The sequence below is a fragment of the Desmodus rotundus genome, chromosome 9 (assembly GCF_022682495.2).
Source record: "Desmodus rotundus isolate HL8 chromosome 9, HLdesRot8A.1, whole genome shotgun sequence".
Lineage (NCBI taxonomy): Eukaryota > Metazoa > Chordata > Mammalia > Chiroptera > Phyllostomidae > Desmodus > Desmodus rotundus.
Window position 1 is genome coordinate 73,837,964 of NC_071395.1, and position 16,305 is coordinate 73,854,268.

At 55.6% G+C, this 16,305-nt stretch overlaps 1 protein-coding gene across 1 annotated transcript; it reads right to left on the bottom strand.

Moving 5' to 3' along the window:
* Positions 1–6,773: 6,773 nt before the first annotated feature.
* On the bottom strand, positions 6,774–16,174 carry AIPL1 (AIP like 1 HSP90 co-chaperone). The gene is made up of 6 exons (XM_024565175.4): positions 16,015–16,174; positions 15,227–15,406; positions 9,297–9,485; positions 8,232–8,408; positions 7,984–8,125; positions 6,774–7,280 (listed from the first exon to the last, which is right to left on the bottom strand). The coding sequence occupies exons 1-6, from the start codon at positions 16,108–16,110 to the stop codon at positions 7,078–7,080; spliced, it is 987 nt and encodes a 328-aa protein (XP_024420943.1). The 5' UTR covers positions 16,111–16,174; the 3' UTR covers positions 6,774–7,077.
* Positions 16,175–16,305: the final 131 nt, after the last annotated feature.

The window sequence follows — 16,305 nt, forward strand, 5'->3', positions numbered from 1 at the left end:
AGAGTCCAACGACAATCCGAGAAGCCGAGGGAGCCAGGGCTGGTCCATGCAGAGCCGCTGTGGGGCGGAGCACGGGACAAGGAGGGAGGGGGCAGAGCTGCAGGCAGACAGGCGAGCCCGGCGCACACAGTAGGCCGACCTGGAGCAACTCCATGCTGGCTCACCTATGGGGCTGTGTGAGAGTCGGGAAAAGGAGCAGATCGCCTGCCTTCCCACCAGGAAATGAGGCCCACCCCCTCTCAGAGCAGAACCCCAGGAAGACAGACTCACATCTGGGGCATGGAGGGCAGAAATCCTCTCAGACATCCCTGGGAAGTGGGTCCACCAACAGCCTGGCAGCCACCCTTGTGGACAGTCTGCTGGGTGATCCTCCTCTATGCCACCACCCTCACCCTGCTTTACCTGCCACTGCCAGCCTGCCCACCCCTCCCTCGTGCCACACCATTCAAGGGTGAGTTTCTGCTGGATGGGAGAAACGCCCAGGTCCCAGGCATCCGCCGGGCTGGCTGGCACCCCTGGCTCAGCTCTGGCCAGCTGATACTGCTCAGTGTCAGAGGTGGACATCCTCAGGCCCTGCCCTCTGAAACCAACATTCACCAGCAACTTAGCTGAAACACACAACTGGGCACCACCAGCCAGTAAGGCACCAGTGCAAGTTATGGAAAGGTTCCCATCCTCAAGAAGCTCTTCTGCCATCTACTGGCAACTTTTAATAACTACAGTCATCTAAGAGACGAGGGAGCCCACAGGGGTCCCCTGGAACTGGGCAGCCACCCTGAACCCTTGCATGGGGCCCTCAACACAGCTGGAACGATGGTGATGACAGGCGGGCTGTTTTGGTTTGTTGTCTGTGCCTCCAGCCACCAGGAAAGCTATCGTCAATGCCTCCCAGCCGAGACCACAGGGAACACGCCTCTAGACGAACACACTGGGCTTCCGACCTTATTTACTGCCTGGAGAGCACACAGAAGGCACAGACTGCCGCGTTACGTTCGAAAGAAGGTCGAGAGTGAGTGAGACCCGAGCACAGTGGCCCGGCGTCAGAGCGCGGTGGGCGTTCGTGTTCGTTCGAGAACGCCGCTGTCACTGCGGCCGACCCCGCGTGGCCACGGAGCCCCCGGAGTGTGGCTGCTCTGGGTTCGAGTGGGAAACAGAAGACAGCACATTGACTCAGGGTACAAAGGTGTCGCACATGAGGAATCAGGTCGTAAAAATCCTCTCTTTTTCCCTCTTCCTCTCCCTGTTATCTTCATTTTCTTCTCTGCAGCCTCTTCTTCCTTCTCCTCTCCTTCTCCCTCCCTCCCTCTCCTTTCTGCACAGCTCCCTCAATCCTCTCTCACACCACTACAGGGAAAGAAGGTGGCTGACCGCCCCCAACCATGCTGCTTCCACGTTCCCAACTGGGGAGAGGCCGCCCTGCCTCTGTCTCTGGGCGTCTCTCTCCTGAGTCCTCAAGAAGGAGCAGGCAGACCTGTCCATGGTCCTGTTCCGCCTCGTGCTGACCAGCTATGCCAGAGCGTGGGTCCCCCTCTCGTCCTTCCTAAGGGACTGGGGAGGCCAGGACAATGGGCAGTCCCAGCTGGGGGCCACGGCTGGCCAGCAGGTGGGTGAGGAGCCTCATGAGAAGTGTAGGAGGAGACCAGAGTGTGTGGGGGAGTTTAAAAAGAATGGGGAATGCTATCACGCCCCCCATGGGCAGAGCAAACAATGGGTGAGGCAGAAAGAAAAAGCTGTGTTGAGAACTGAGCTGAAAACTTCGAGTGAAACCCTGGTCAGGAGCCCACCACCCCATCCCAGCGGGTCCGTGGGTGACTCAGCATTGTCACCGTCCTCGTGACTGTGGGCATGTCCCTTCTTGTCTCCAAGCCTCAATTTCTCCATCTGCAAAAGAAGGTATTGGACTAGACGATTTCTGAGGGTGCCTGCACATGTAAGAATTGAGATGTTTGTCATAAAGAAATGATTCATTTAGCCAACCTTCCTGAGCCCCTGGTCTAGATCAGCCGTTGGTCTAGCTGCTGGGGATGCCACAGCGACCAGACGGAGGAAGTTCTCTGCCCTGATTGTCACCCTCAGTACCGGCTGCCAGCCTCGAGACTGCTGAGAGACGAGCGCTCCTCCATGCCTTCAAATGATATTTTTATTGGTGGCAAGAGGAAAGGTGAGATTCTTTGTTCATCAGATTCCCGCACTAATGAGAACACCTGAAGTAACGGAGCAGTCGTAACTAGGCCAGGAACTGCACGCTCAAACCCACCATAAATGGAAGCGAGCTTAACCTAACCTTTCCATCAAAGCCCTGAGAGCAGACGGGGGTGGGGAAAGGGGCTGAGCCGGAGCAGCCCCTTCCCAAATAGCAGGTGCTCGGAGGTGGTCAGGCCGGCCCCTCACTCATGGACCACTCAAGCAAGGTGAAATTCAAGGCTGAGTCTCAGGTACGAAACCTGGCAGGGCAACCAAGCATCCAAATGTCAGCTGTGAGAGGCCCCACAGCTGGACGGCGGTGTGGCCGTCACCCACCAGTTGCCATGGTGAGGCCAGGCTCCCACCCTCCCACGGAGGATGCGTGGCTTGGGGGAAATCGGGAGCCGGGGAAGGCCCGGTGGCCCTGCACAGCCCAGCTCCCTCCACCCCCACCGCTGCCAGGGCTCCGCGGGAGAGACGGCCCTGCAGGAACTTAAAAGAAGCGCGGGCTCTTCTCTGTGTAGTTTGGCTCATCCTCACCGCTGCCACTCGGTGAGCACTGGGCATCCCGTGAAAGGGTCCTGAGCTCTGGATCTAAGCTGCGTGTGTCCATTCCAAGCTCGGCCACCCACAGCTGTGTGACCCGGACAGCTGCATTTCCACCCCCACCCCCAGCTGACCCTCCTCTGCCAAGTGGTGCTAGCACTGCCCAGCGGTGAAGCGGGTGGTGGGGAGGGGGTACTAAAAAAAGGGGCACTCAAAAAAGGGGCTCACACCAGGCCTCCTGCAGATCGCGCACTGCGGAAGGTCGCACTGTTGGCTGAATGCATCCAACTGAGGCAGTCAGCCGTTTCTCCTGGATGAGCAGGTGTTTGCCGCAGTGCCAGCCTCTGGATGCATGCCGAACCCTCAGACGTCACTTCCGGCTGAGCCCTTCTCACAGCCTGAACCTGAGGGTGTCCTCACCTCTGAGAGGGGCATGCCCCAGCGGGGCAGGAAAACGCTGACTCTGGTCCCCGTTTGTGGCATCTGGGCCTGAATTCAAATTCTGCCTCTGCCCCTGCCCCTGCCCCTGCCGCTGACAAGCTGGAAGACCTTGCCCCTGTTTGTCAATCTCTGTCCGTTTTCCTTTCCTCCCTGCAGCCTGGAGGAGACCTGACACCTGATCGGCAGAAAACGGGGCCCACGCAAAGGGACGGCTGTGGAGAGAGCTGAATGAAGGTGCAGGTATGACCGAGGGCACCAGTGAGGAATGAGGTGCACTCAGGACTGGCTGGGCGGGAACCATTGCCATGCCCGGGCCTCAGGGGCCCGAGGAGGCCCTGCTGCTCCACAGTCTGTGGCCTGGAAGGGCTGCCCGACACCTGTGTGACCAGAGGTCAAAGAGCACAACCCCCACAAAGCTTCAGCCCAGCCTCGCCCTCCACACAGATCTCCTGCTGGAGCCCTCTGACACCAACACCAGTGGGAGGCCCGAGGGCCAGGGAGTCAAAGTACAGCACACGTGGCCCCTCTCAGGGGACAGAGCCGGCCAGAGAACAGACCCGGGGATGGAGGGACACTCGCTGGCTGTGGTAGGCTCCCAAAGGCACCACATCCTGATCTCCAGAACCTGTGAGTAGGTTACCTTTGCGGCAGAAGAGTCTTTGCAGCTTTGATTCCATGAAGGGTCTTGGGATGGGGAGGCGATCCTGGATTACCCGCTGGGCCCAGGGTAGTCCCAGGGTGCTTATAGGAGGGAGGCCAAGGGTCACAGACACTCAGAGCGGATGTGCAGACAGAAGCAGGGGGATCTGGGGGAGGCTGGAAGATGCCACGCTGCTGGCTATGGAGACAGAGACGTCACCACAAGCCAAGGGATGCAAGGGGCCTGTAGCAGCTGGAAGAGGTAAGGAAATGGACTCTCCCCTAGAACCTCTAGAACTGTAAGAGAATAAATCCCTGCTGTTTTAAGCCATTGAGTGTGTGGCGATTCCTCAGCAGCCCTAGGAAACTAAGACACCCACACAATTCCCAGGGGCATCCCTCCAGCCACCCAGCCCCTGTCTGATCTTGGGTCTGTGTCAACTCCAGCTAGACAGAGGTCAGGAGAGTGTCTCCTGCCTGGGGCAAACGCCTGGCTAACCGGGGACAGCTCTCAGACAAAGGCTGCAGACAGTGCTGAGTGGCTCCCTGCTAGAAGGCTCCTGTTTTGCTCCTTCCTTTTGTTTATTTGTGTATTTACCTTTGGTAACACGTTACACCCCTGCACAGACTGTCTGGGGAGGGAGGCGTCACAGTGCCGCAGTGCAGGATAAACAGCCTCAGCCCGGAAGTCTGGAAACCCGGATACGAACCCTGATTTCACCTCAGCTTTCAAGTAGGATCTAGGACGTCAGTGACCTTCCTGAGCCTCAGCTCTGGCGTCTGTACAATAGGGTGGGACTGAGGCCCTAGCCTACCGGCATTCTGACTCCAGGGTTCCAACCACCTCCTGTCCTGTCACCAGCCAGGCTACCCTGTTGGAAAAGGGGTGTCCAGGGTTCATGGAGAGCCACCACCTTCAGAGCCTAAAGCTTTTTCAGGGAGGTCCAGCTGACTCCCAGCTCCTGGGCCAAGTGCCACAGTCTGCTGATTCTCTGCTGATTCTCTGCTGCCCCCTGCTGGACATGCAGAAAACAAAGACTTCCAGCTAGATCCTTCGAAAGTGGTTGAAAGGCACCTTCAGGAGATGCCCCCTGCAACCTCCTGCATCCACCTGCCCAGACCTGGCCAGTCAGGACCTCCTTGGAGACTGTTGTCAGAGCCCACAAGGAAACCAGGGCAGGGTCCAGAGGCCTGGAAGGAAGGCTGCCTGCTGGGGTCCCTGGGGCTCCCCACTCTGAAATCCACCTCCTCTGCACTAGTGAAACGGGGTCGGGTGGGGCGTGGAACGCCCTGGCTTGTCCTGTTCTCTGCCTTTGGGTGACAGTAATGATAAGACGTGGTGCCCCTTTTCTCTCTCTCTCTCTCTCTCACACACACACACATTTCCAGAAGAGAAGCACATGAATAAATAAGAAACGTGCTTGACAAGGCAGAAATTACCGGCAAGAAGTCCACTGGCAAGGCTCCGAGAGGGCCGCCTCCGGGACGAGAAGACAGACTGTGCAGGACCACGAGGAAGCTGGTCCTATGCATCCACCGAAAAGACAGGCGGGAGATTAGAAATGCAGGGCCGGGTGAGGCTGGGGCAGAGCTGGCCCAGACAGTCCTGCACCAAAATGTGGCTTCATTTCAACTCCCCGGATGGCGTGTACGAAGGAATTCATGGGGCTTTTTGTTAAGCAGAAATGTCCCTAATGACTGCCCCAGTTTGGGACAGGGAAGGGGGTCGTCAGGTGTTACAACACCTCCTCAAGTCCTCAGGCCACCACGCTCCACAGGGGTGCCAGCCCCTACCCCTTTTTAGTCTTGGGCTCACGAGTGTCCTGTGGCATCAGGAGCAGAGACTTGCCCGCAGGATGGGTCGGACAGGATCAAACAGGGTCCCGGAACACACCCAGGCATCAGTCCTGCTGGAGGGACCGCAGATGGAGTGAAAGCCTGCTGTCCCCAGAAAAGGGGTGGCCAGTGGGAATACTGCAGACAAATCCTGGACAGGATGGTGGAGCTGCAGAGTCTGCAGGCCATAGTTCCTGGTCCTCAGATAATGCCCTTTGCCAGGTTTTTTATCTCCTTCTGAGCCAGGGCGGAGCCAACGTGGCTCACACTGCATCCACGCCCTTCTCCAGGACAGTGAGGAGCAAGGGGATGTCTCCTGCTGCCCCCTGCTGGCCACAAAGCAAAGGCCCCAGGACACTCCTCTCTTCCTGCTTTTGTGGGTCACAGGTAGTGTCCCCCTTCCTTTGACCACCTCTAAAACCTCCCCTGGGTTCTCTCTCAATATACCTGGATAGTCCATTTGACACCAAGCCTGAATCAACCGAACATGACCCCTCTTACCTCAAATCTCCTAGTGTGGACAAAGCAGAGAAGATGACAAAAATTAAAGCACTCCCCCATTAAAATACCTGCTGCTACTTCTGATGCCAAGACTACCCCCAGTCTGTGCCCTGGGGGTCATCACTTTGGAACCACAGAAAAAGAAATGCAATCACAGCGCCACCCAGCCCTGCAGGGAAACCACCTCACAGGCCTGGTTCGTGTGAATGCCGGTCACTGACTCAAATCTTAGAGTCGGCCTTTGAGCAAAGCACCGAAGCCTGAGTTTGGGACACAGGCAGAGCACAGAAGTTAACAGCCGGGAGGATGGAAAGGAAAGGGACATCCACCTGTGAGGTAGGAGATGGTGGGAAACGGGGAGGGCCCCAGTGGCGGCCACCCCAACCTGCACAGAAGAGATCGGCAGGATCCGATAGAGAGTTCTGCAGAAAGTTGAAAAAGTTACAAAAATAACCGAGCAAAGAACTGAGAATAGAACTATCCGACGTTGGGAGAGGGGAAGGAGGAACGAAAAGCATCAAAGCATTAAGTTCTCGTTTTTCACTGGCGCGGGTACAGCTCGCGTGGGGAAATCATGATGTAAACATGTAATCTGAGAGAGAGAAGGCTACCAAAGAGTGACAAGTAGGGTCAAACTGCTGCTCTGGGCTTCGAAATGGGAAACAGGGCGGGAAACTCCGCTTTTATTCATAAGCCCTTCCAGGCTTTTATTTTTACCATGAGTATATATTATTTTGATTTTAAACATTAATTTTAAATTGTAAAATGTGACATCAAACCCCTGGCCAGTTGAACCAGAAGGGGCCAGGCCATCTGCGGGCCGCCCAGTGCCCACTGTCCGGGGGGCAGCAAAGGGTTCTGTGCGGTGGTGGGAGCCTTGATAGGAGGCAGGGACACAGAGCAGCCGGGGAGGCCGAGAGGCAGGCCGCCCTAGCCCAGCATGTGCCGGCAGCGCAGCCGCTCCTCTTCCCGCTTCTCCTCCAGGCGGCTCTCCAGCAGCCTCAGCTCTCTCTGCACCGCCTTCCGCATGGCCGGCTCCAGCTCCAGCACCTTCTCCAGGTCCGCCTTGGCCTCTGCCTCATTCCACACCTCCGCATGAGCCCGGGCCCGCACGTAGTAGGCCTTCACAATGCCTGCCAGAAAGGATGTGACTGGACCCGCCACCCAGGCCCAGAGGCAACCCCACCACCATCTGGTCCTACCAGCTTACAAAACCCTTAACCTTGACCGTGAACCTTAACTACTCTGTGTCTTTGACTGTAAAAAGGGGGTGATAATAATAACAGTTGCAACTCCTTGCCCTTGTGTAGACCCTTCCAAGGCCTAATAACTGATTTTATATTCATCACTTCTGTTCTTTTTCTTATATGAGTCTCGGTCCCCTGCACCTATCCCGCGCGGCTACCACACGGATGAGTGACGTGACAAATGCAGAGAATTCAGTGCCTGGCGCACGTAAATGTTCCGTGTCGTTCCTACTAATTCAGTACAGCACTGTGGTGCTGACCTACCTGGGCATCACAGATGCCAGAACGTATTTACTTCCTCGTGTTCTCTGTGTTGATGGCCCCTTTTCTAAAAATTCTGTTTACTGCTCCACACAGTCACAGGTTTGGCGAGCTACTTGTGGATTTGCCCTAATGCACATTAAAATAAAATGCCTCGACAACAAGCACTGCTCACCCATCACCCGTGACACGAGCACAGGCTTGGGAAACTGTGGAGAGGCGGCAAGCTGAGGCGCCGTGACGGCATCTGAAGCGTGCGCAAGGGCTGTGCCGGGAGTCTGCAGCCCTGGGCCGGCCCCGACCCCCCTGCGCACCCACCCGCACCCACCTGGGTGGTGCCGGAGGATGTCACTGGTGTGCTCCAGCACCTCGTAGTACTCCCCCCTCTTCAGCAGGCACTGGCAGTAGTTGAGGACAAGGGTGTTGATCATCTTCTCCAGCTTCAGCCACTGTGCCTCCCAGGGCTTCTCCTGCCCATGGAGAAAGGGCTGCCATGAGCTCAGGCTGCTGCCTGAGCTCCTCCCACAACGCCCTGGCCCTGGCAGGGCTGATCCCTGGATGGCAGCCGCCTCCCACCTTGGTCTGCAGGTTCCTCAGGCAGATGATGGCTTCCTGGTACTTGGTGGAGGCCTCCTCATAGCGGCCCAGCTTGAAGAGCCGGTTTCCTTCTCCATGTAGGATGGGCACCGCCTGCATCTTCTCTGTGTTGCTCAGGTTCCAGGTCTCCCTCTGGTACTCGCTCGGGGCCTCCACCTGGTCCAAGAGCAGCAGGTCAGTGAGGTGGGGCCCCAGTGCCTGCACCCTGGCGGGTAGGGACCCCAGCACACTTCACTGAGGTCAGCTCTGCAGTTTCCATAGTGAGGTTCCGCAGGCAAAACCATGCTTGCCGATCAAAGCCGTAGAAACAGGGAAGGAAGCAACAAGGCCCCAGGGGCCCAACCGTAAACCAGCGCTTTTGTGCAAATAAGGAAAAGGCACCTCTTCGTCAACACACTTTACTTCCAAGATTCAGAAAGTTTCCATGATACTCCGGTTGTTAAAACAAGACATCGTGTTGCCATCTGCTGGCAAACTGCCATCAGACAAGCGCAGATACACAACGTCTGCGCTGAGCGCCTTAGAGGCGATGCCCTGGGCGGTGCGCAGCTCTCTTCTTTGTACTCACCCACGCGGCCCTCAGCTGAGCCCTGACCCAGGCCTGACTCTCTCCCGCCACCCCAGGAACCTGGGCGGGCAGTCACTGCGGGGAGGGGTAGCCACCCTGTGCCGCCTGCCTCTCCCGACACTGCAGAGTCAGGCCTGACCCACACACCACGGGGACTGGGGGTGAGGATGTAATTCTAACCTTTCAAAGACAGAAATAGAAGTAGAGAACCAGTTGAAATAAAATGTCTCCAAAACAAAAATAAATGACATTTTTTAAAAACTGGTCCCAAGGGGGCTTTTCCCTTAGTAAAGGCAACGGGCCTTTTGGGGGTGGGGCAGGAGGGCAGGAGGGCAGGAGGGCTTTCAGATTCCAACCCTCCTGCAGCTTATGGACCTTTCTGGGTGGTGGCCAGGTACCAGTGCGGTCCGGCTTCCTTGACGCCCCTGATGCTAGGGCAGCCCGCTCCCCCTGCCCGCCTGCCCCCAGCACCCCACCTGCAGCAGCTCTATCACGAAGATAAGAGGCTGTGGCTCCCTCTGCAGCCCGTCCAGGTCGGCGTAGCCCAGCGTGTGGTAGGCGAACATGTTGGCCAGCCCGCACGTGTGCACGTGCCACTCGGTGGGGTCCTTGCCCTCCGCCATCTGCCGCAGGCTCCGGGACAGGATGGGGTAGACCCCCGTGTGCTGTGGGAAAAGCGGCGATGGCATCAGGGTGGTCCACTCAGAGCTACCTGGGTTTCAAAGAGCCCCCGGCAGTACCCTGCTGCCCCTCCACACCTGCCCCATGGCTGTGGCCACCTATTGTCCCCAACATGCCCCTACTAAAGGCTGCATGTAACTGTGCCGGGCAAAGCAGTCCACGTCTGTTCGCTCCTTCATCCCTTAAGATCAGTGGTCCCCAACTTTTCTGGCACCAGGGACCGGTTTCATGGAAGACAATTTTTCCACAGATAGGGGACGACAGGGGGAGACAGGAGGTGGAGCTCAAGCGATACCTTAAGCAAAGCTTTGCGCATTCCCTCACCACTCACCTCCTGCTGTGTGGCCTGGTTCCTAACAGGCCAGGGGCTGGGGTTTAGGGACCCCTACTTAAGATGACCCAATGAGGGAGGCACTGTTATTAAGACCCTTTTACAGATGAGGAAATTGGAGCCCAGAAAGGTTAAGTAAGTTGCTTAAGGTCACACAGCTAGGAAATGACAGAGCTAGGGTTCAAACTCAGCTGCAGAAGCCATGCTCTGGCCCCAACGCTGAGCCAGGCTGCACTTTGCTGGCCCTGGGAGTCAACTCAAATGCTTTCTCTCCCCAGGAGACCCTGACTGCACCAGGCCTGTGACTCGCAGGGAGGGAGGTGTGGAAGGAGAGCAGTGGGAGGAGAGGGCTGGGGTCGGAGAGGGCCGGGTCAGCTTCCCTACAGTGCTACCGATTAGCAGTGAGCCCAGGTCACCCTGCCCTCTGAGCTCCAGCCCCACCCCTCCCCCATTGCACCTGTCCAGCAGCAGGGCTGTTGCAGGGGTTAAAGAAGATGGTGCAGATATAGGTGCAGCTCACCACAGCCTCAGCCAGCTCGGGGAGCTGGGATCGCCACCCTCAAGGTAGAGGAAGTCCAGGAAAACCAGCCTCCAGCCAGGCCTGTGCCCTGCTGGGCCTCCGCTACCCCATCTGTGAGCCAGAAAGCTCCACAGGATGGTCTCTGAGAACCCCTCTCCCTGGGCTGGGTCCTGACATGGCCCATCTCAGGCTCCCGAGTGGCAACTCCAGTAAAGACACACTACTGGGCCCTGGCTGGTGTGGCTCAGTTGGTGGGAACATTGTTGCATATACCAAAAGGCTGCAGGTTCAATTCCCAGTCAAGGCACATAGCTGGATTGTGGGTTCAACCCCCCACCAGGATGCATATGGGAGGCAACCAATCAATGTTTCTCTCTCATACTGATGTTTCTCTCTCTCCCTCTCTTTCTCTCTCACCCCCTCCCTCCCTCCCTCCTTCTCGCTCTTCCTCTATCTCTAAAATGAATAAACATATCCTTGGGTGAGGGTCGTTTTTTTTTTTTTTTTTTAAGACACACTATTAGGAAGTAAAGGGGCAGAAATGGCTCAGCTTGCTCCAAGTCACCAGCATGAGGATGAAGGCCACCTCCTCCCTGCCCCCAGAAGCCAGGATGAGCCCCGAATGCCCTCGGCTTCTCAGGGAGAGTGACCAGATGGCGGTTAAGCCTGTTGGGATTAAGGCTGGACTATGGGAGGGAAAGGCCCCAGGGTCAGCTGGCTACAGGGAAAAGACAAGTCACCTATGAGCTCTGGAGCCCAAGGTCAGGCGGCATTTGGCCATGACCTCAAAGACCTCATGCCGCCGGACACCTGCTGCCCAAGCCGGGACACACTGCCAGGGACTGGTCAGTGCGGCGGGCTGTGGGAGGCCACCAGGAGGGGGGAAATCTCAGGAAGGAAGATAAAGGCCAGAAAAGGGGAAGAACTCCAGAACCCCACCTGCCCCTGGGCAGCACCTCAGAGGCAGGAAGGAAGGTGGAGATCTCAGCTTTGTGCCCCCTTGTGTGGCCCCACTTGCCCAGCTGCAGGCCAGCAGGGCAGCCAGTCACAGCAGAGTCTCTCTGTAGCTGGACTCCAGCCCATGAAACTGTCTCAGCCCATGTGGCTGTGACTAGAGCAGGGAACACCCACGGCCATTGTCCCTGTCTGGGACTTCGAGGACAGGGCCTGGTCCTGTCTGAGAGGCTGTATCTATACCGGAAGTTGCAAACTAGAATGCTACTGGCTTTATTCAGCTCCCAAACTGGCATGTTTCATCCCCTGTGTTGTGAGGGCTTTTGGTAACTAGCAGCCAGCATTTAAACATTGAGAGATTTTACCTGCTAATGAAGACTTCTGGCTTGTCTCAAACCAGTGGGCCTGACTCTGTCACATGGCCACGGGCCAGTGGGAGCTGAGGGGCAGATGACCTCCAGTGAACCAGGGTTCCGGCTCCTTGTGGAAGTTTAGTTTGCAACCCTGGCCTCATAAAACAGCACCAGCAATATTCCCACATAGAGACCAGTGTCCTCCCTCAGGGGAGGGGGTGGGGAGGGAACAGGGACAGTGTACTTTAGGGCAGAAGCTCCCAAAACCCCTGACTCAGTCTGTCCCTCTGGTCTGGGGGGGGCGGGGAGAGATGGGGAAGGCCCCTGCTCCTGCAGAGACCTAAACTTCCAGGTGACCCTGTGAGGACTGTGCAAGCAGAGGACCCTGGAGTGAGTGACAAGCAGCAACTTCCAGGGGAGACCAGGCCTCCCAGGTCCTTTGTCACACAAGCGTGGGTGCCTGCCCCACTGATTGCTTGGCCTCTGCAAAGCTCAGATCCAAAGCAAAGAGATGCCCCATAAAGAGAGGGGCCAACAAAATGAGAGCTGGCAAGCCGTTTCACACTTCCTGGCCTCTCGCTCCCTGTCTAGACCCGGTGAACTCCTATTCATCCTTCGAGACCCAGCTCAATGTCACCTTCTTGAAGAAGTCCTCCCAAGACCCCAAAGCAGTTAGTGCTCTTCACCTGCGGCCCCAAAGCACTCTGCCCTTGCTTAATCACACCGTGGCCCTGGCTGTCCTTCCCTGTGTTTGCTGAGGTGTCTGCTCCTCCTCCAGAATTAGAGTTCCTGGAAGGCCAAGGACTTTACCTGATTTATTCCTAACACCCAAAACAGCACAAACCCAGGGCTCAGTGAATATTTGATAGATAGATAAGCAGTTAGATAGATAGATAGATAGATAGAAAGATAGATAGATGTTTAATGATGGAAAACTGAATTGTGAATAAGGTTGATTGAAAGAAGGGATGGGTGAATGGGGACCTGGGTGCGTGGATGCACAGCAGGGTGGATAAATGGTGGATGAGTAAGAAGGTAAATGACTCAGGAAGGGAGGGGTGGGGGGTGCCCGTGCACATGGGCACGATCACAGCAGCCATGGGCGTAGAGGTGATGTGGGGGTACTGGCAAAGCCAACAGTCACTGTGGCATAAAAATAGTTACCTGCCTGGGAGATGCTCGTGCCTTCCTGTGAAGGCACACAGCTCCGCAGGAACTAAAGAGTCACGCCCACGTCACGGGAGTAGCAGCAGCTTGTGGGTTTGTAAACAACCAGTTAATCGACCAGTGAAGAACCCACCTTCTATGCACCCAGCAGCCCTGGGTTACCAACTATGCATATGGGGAAGGGGCCCTTGCGATGACCAAGCCTCTTACATTTGGCCTAACTTACAGGTGCGTATGGGTGTGCAGGAGCTCCTCACTGTAAGTCAACAGATAGCACTTTAAAGTAACTGAAACCACAAAAGAGCCAATTTCCTGAAGGCTTGACTTGTTAAAAACAAAATATCTTTTAAAAAATTTAAAACATCAAGATGAAGAACAACACAGAGATTGGTACAAAGGAAAAATGCTAAATTAATATCTGCTCAGTGAAGAAATAGATAACGCATTGGATGGGATCCCCTAGTGGCAGAGGATGGCACTGCAACCAGGCTCTATTAGACGTTGTAAGAAACACAGGTGGTAAGGAATGAAGAGACCAGGGTCCCCACCCTGATTCTGTCCCTTCACTGTTCCACCCAGAGCAAGTCACTTTCCTTCTCTGAGCCTTAAGTTTCTTCATCAGTAAGATGAGGATGTTAGTCTCTAAAAATCTTCTACTTCAATATAATAGTTCCTACTTTTCAATTGCCCCATTCCATGATGAGCCCTGGTATACATCATACTTTGTAATCCCTACACAGCCCCCTAACTTAGGGATTTGTTTATTTATAAATGAGAAATTAGATTTCTATAAGGGACAGAGGACTTCCCCAGGGTCACATAGCTAATAAAGACAGAGCAGAGTCCAAACTCAGTGGTCTATTTCTCTCTCTCTCTCTCTCTCTCTCTCTCTCTCTCTCTCTCTCTCTCTCTCTCTTTCTCTCTCTCCCTCTCTCTCTCTCTCTCCCTCCCCCATCCTTCCCCTAAATACTTTTTGAAAGATAAGTGGCCCTGGTGAAATAATGAGTCTGGGCACCCACCATCAATGGCTGCCAAATCCACTCAGTGACAGTCAGGGGCAGCTTTGCAGCAGCTGGGTCAAGCTGCCAACCTCAGCCCCTCCATCAGTCCTGCCGTCACAAGAACAGAGGTGAGCAGACATGGAGCCCCTTCCGATGGGAAGCACACAGCACAATTTCTAGAAAATACACGTGCGTAGAGGAACACGCTGGATGATTGTTCCACAGTGAAGCAACCAGCAAAATGAGAATATGAGAACTACTGCAGAGGAGTGACCCAGTTCCTCCAACAAACCCATGCCATGCGGAACAGCGGAGGAGAATCCAAGGTAAAGAGACCTGAGAGACATCTCAACAATGCTCTGTGCATGGACTTGGGATGCAGATATGAACAAATCAACCATGAAGAGTAAATGAGGCCACAGCTGGGGAAATTTGAACAGGGACTGGATAGTGGTTGGCATCAAGGAATTATTGGGGTTTTTAACACATGTAATGATGATGCTGAGGTTATGTTTTTATAGTAGCCTTCTCTTTGGAGATACACGTTTTAGTGTCTATGGAAGAAACGGCATGGTAGCTAGAATGTTTACCCACGTGGGGTGGGGAAGGGAAGTGGACAGGGAGGACCGAACACGACTGGCCTCGGGGGCCTAGCATTGGGTGATGGACTGTTGCAAGTTCAGGATACGTTTGTCAACTTTTATACGTGTTTGAAAGTTTGCATAAGAAATGCTTGTTTAAAGGTCAGTGAGTTTTGCCATTTCTATATGAGCCACAGAACGAGAAGGCTGACTTGTGCGGGGGATGTGTAAGAGCACCGTAAATGTGAGGACAATTTTGCAGTGTTGGTAGAAGCAGGGAGTCGGGGGAGGACCGATGGCCAAAAACCTGTACGCTGTACTGGTCCCGAACAAAAGTTAGGGCTGCGGGTGGGCAGGCTCGCTCCGTGCTCCCACGTCCTGCCGGCCAGCCACAGCACTGACTGCCACTTCAGGGCCTGCTCTTCTGGATGAATCTCTCTCCATCTTTACAGTGGCAGGGAGTGAGGATGTGGGATTTGCCTTGCAGAGTTTTTTGGGGGGGGGTTAAAAGAGTTTATTTATTTATTTTTAGACAGAGGGGAAGGGAAGGAGAAAGAGAGGGAGAGAAACATCAGTGTGTGCTTGCCTCTCACATGCCCCCAACTGAGGACCTGCCCCACAACCCAGGCATGTGCCCTGACTAGGATTGGAACCAGCTACTCTTTGGTTCGCAAACCCGAGCTCAATCCACTGAGCCACACCAGCCAGGGCCAGAGTTTTGTTTTATCTCTACTTTCCTGAAACACAGCAGCCCTGCAGTGTGGGTGGGTGGTCCCCGTAGAAAGCAAAAACAGACTGGCCCAGCATGGCCTACTTACGATGGTGTCGCACCAGAACTCAGCCACCTCGCTGACCCGCATGGACGTCAGCAGGACCTCCCAGACCTCCAGCTTGAACATGTTCCCAATGATAACGTGCATGGGCTGGCCCACCTGCTTGCTGTCATCTATCACCGTCCGCTCCTCATCACATTTCATGGTACGGAAATGAAAGGTCACCTGGCCACCAAGAGAGTGCACCCCGGTCTACACACACCTCCCAAGGCCCAGCAGAGCCACCCCACTGTCACCAACTCTCAAGGCTGTCCTCAAGGGTCGGCTCACCACCCCCAATCAAGTGCCCCAGGCCCCCTGAGCACCCCCACCCTGCCTGCACTCCCCCAGGGACAAGGAACCCACTCCCTCCCATAGGACCCCCTCCCACTCTTGATGGCTCTGTGGGTCAGGATGTCCTTCCGTAAATAAGCCCTAGACCTGAGACCACAGACACAGCCGCTCCATCCCCCAGGGAAGCCCACCAGAGATTTGTGGCCAAACACCATGACCCCTGAGGGCCCTTCCTTCTCACACAACATTTGGGGCTCCAGAAAATTCCCAAAGCCCTTCCTCCATCCCATGCTGCAGTTTAATTTGCAAAATATCAAAACTGCCCAGTGACAGGACACCCATTTAGAGCTTCCCGGATGCCTCAGCATTGACAGTTCCAGGAGGCATCTGCCTGGCTGTTTTTGACAAAGCTGAAACCTGCCTGCGGTGCCCTGTGGCCCAGGGGAATGCAGAGGCTGCCATGGAGGGCCCCTCTCTGGTCTGGGGGTGGCCCCACTCACTCGAGACCCAGTGATGAAGTTGGGGAGCTCCCCTATGCCCCCGTGCAGAATGGTCTTCTTGACCCCTTCCACGTCCAGGAGCAGAGTAGCATCCATGGCTCGGGTGCAGGGAGATGTCCAGCCGGGGCTGAGATAATCTCACTGAGAGGAAGGTGCTCAAGCCCAGACAGGGATTTGCCCTGGGGGGTGGGGGAGGGGTGTGAATTAGAGGCAAAAGACAGGACAGTGCCCCAACCTGGCCCCAGGCTGCTGTCAGGGCCACTCCCGGCAACCTAGCCAGGGCCAGAGTTT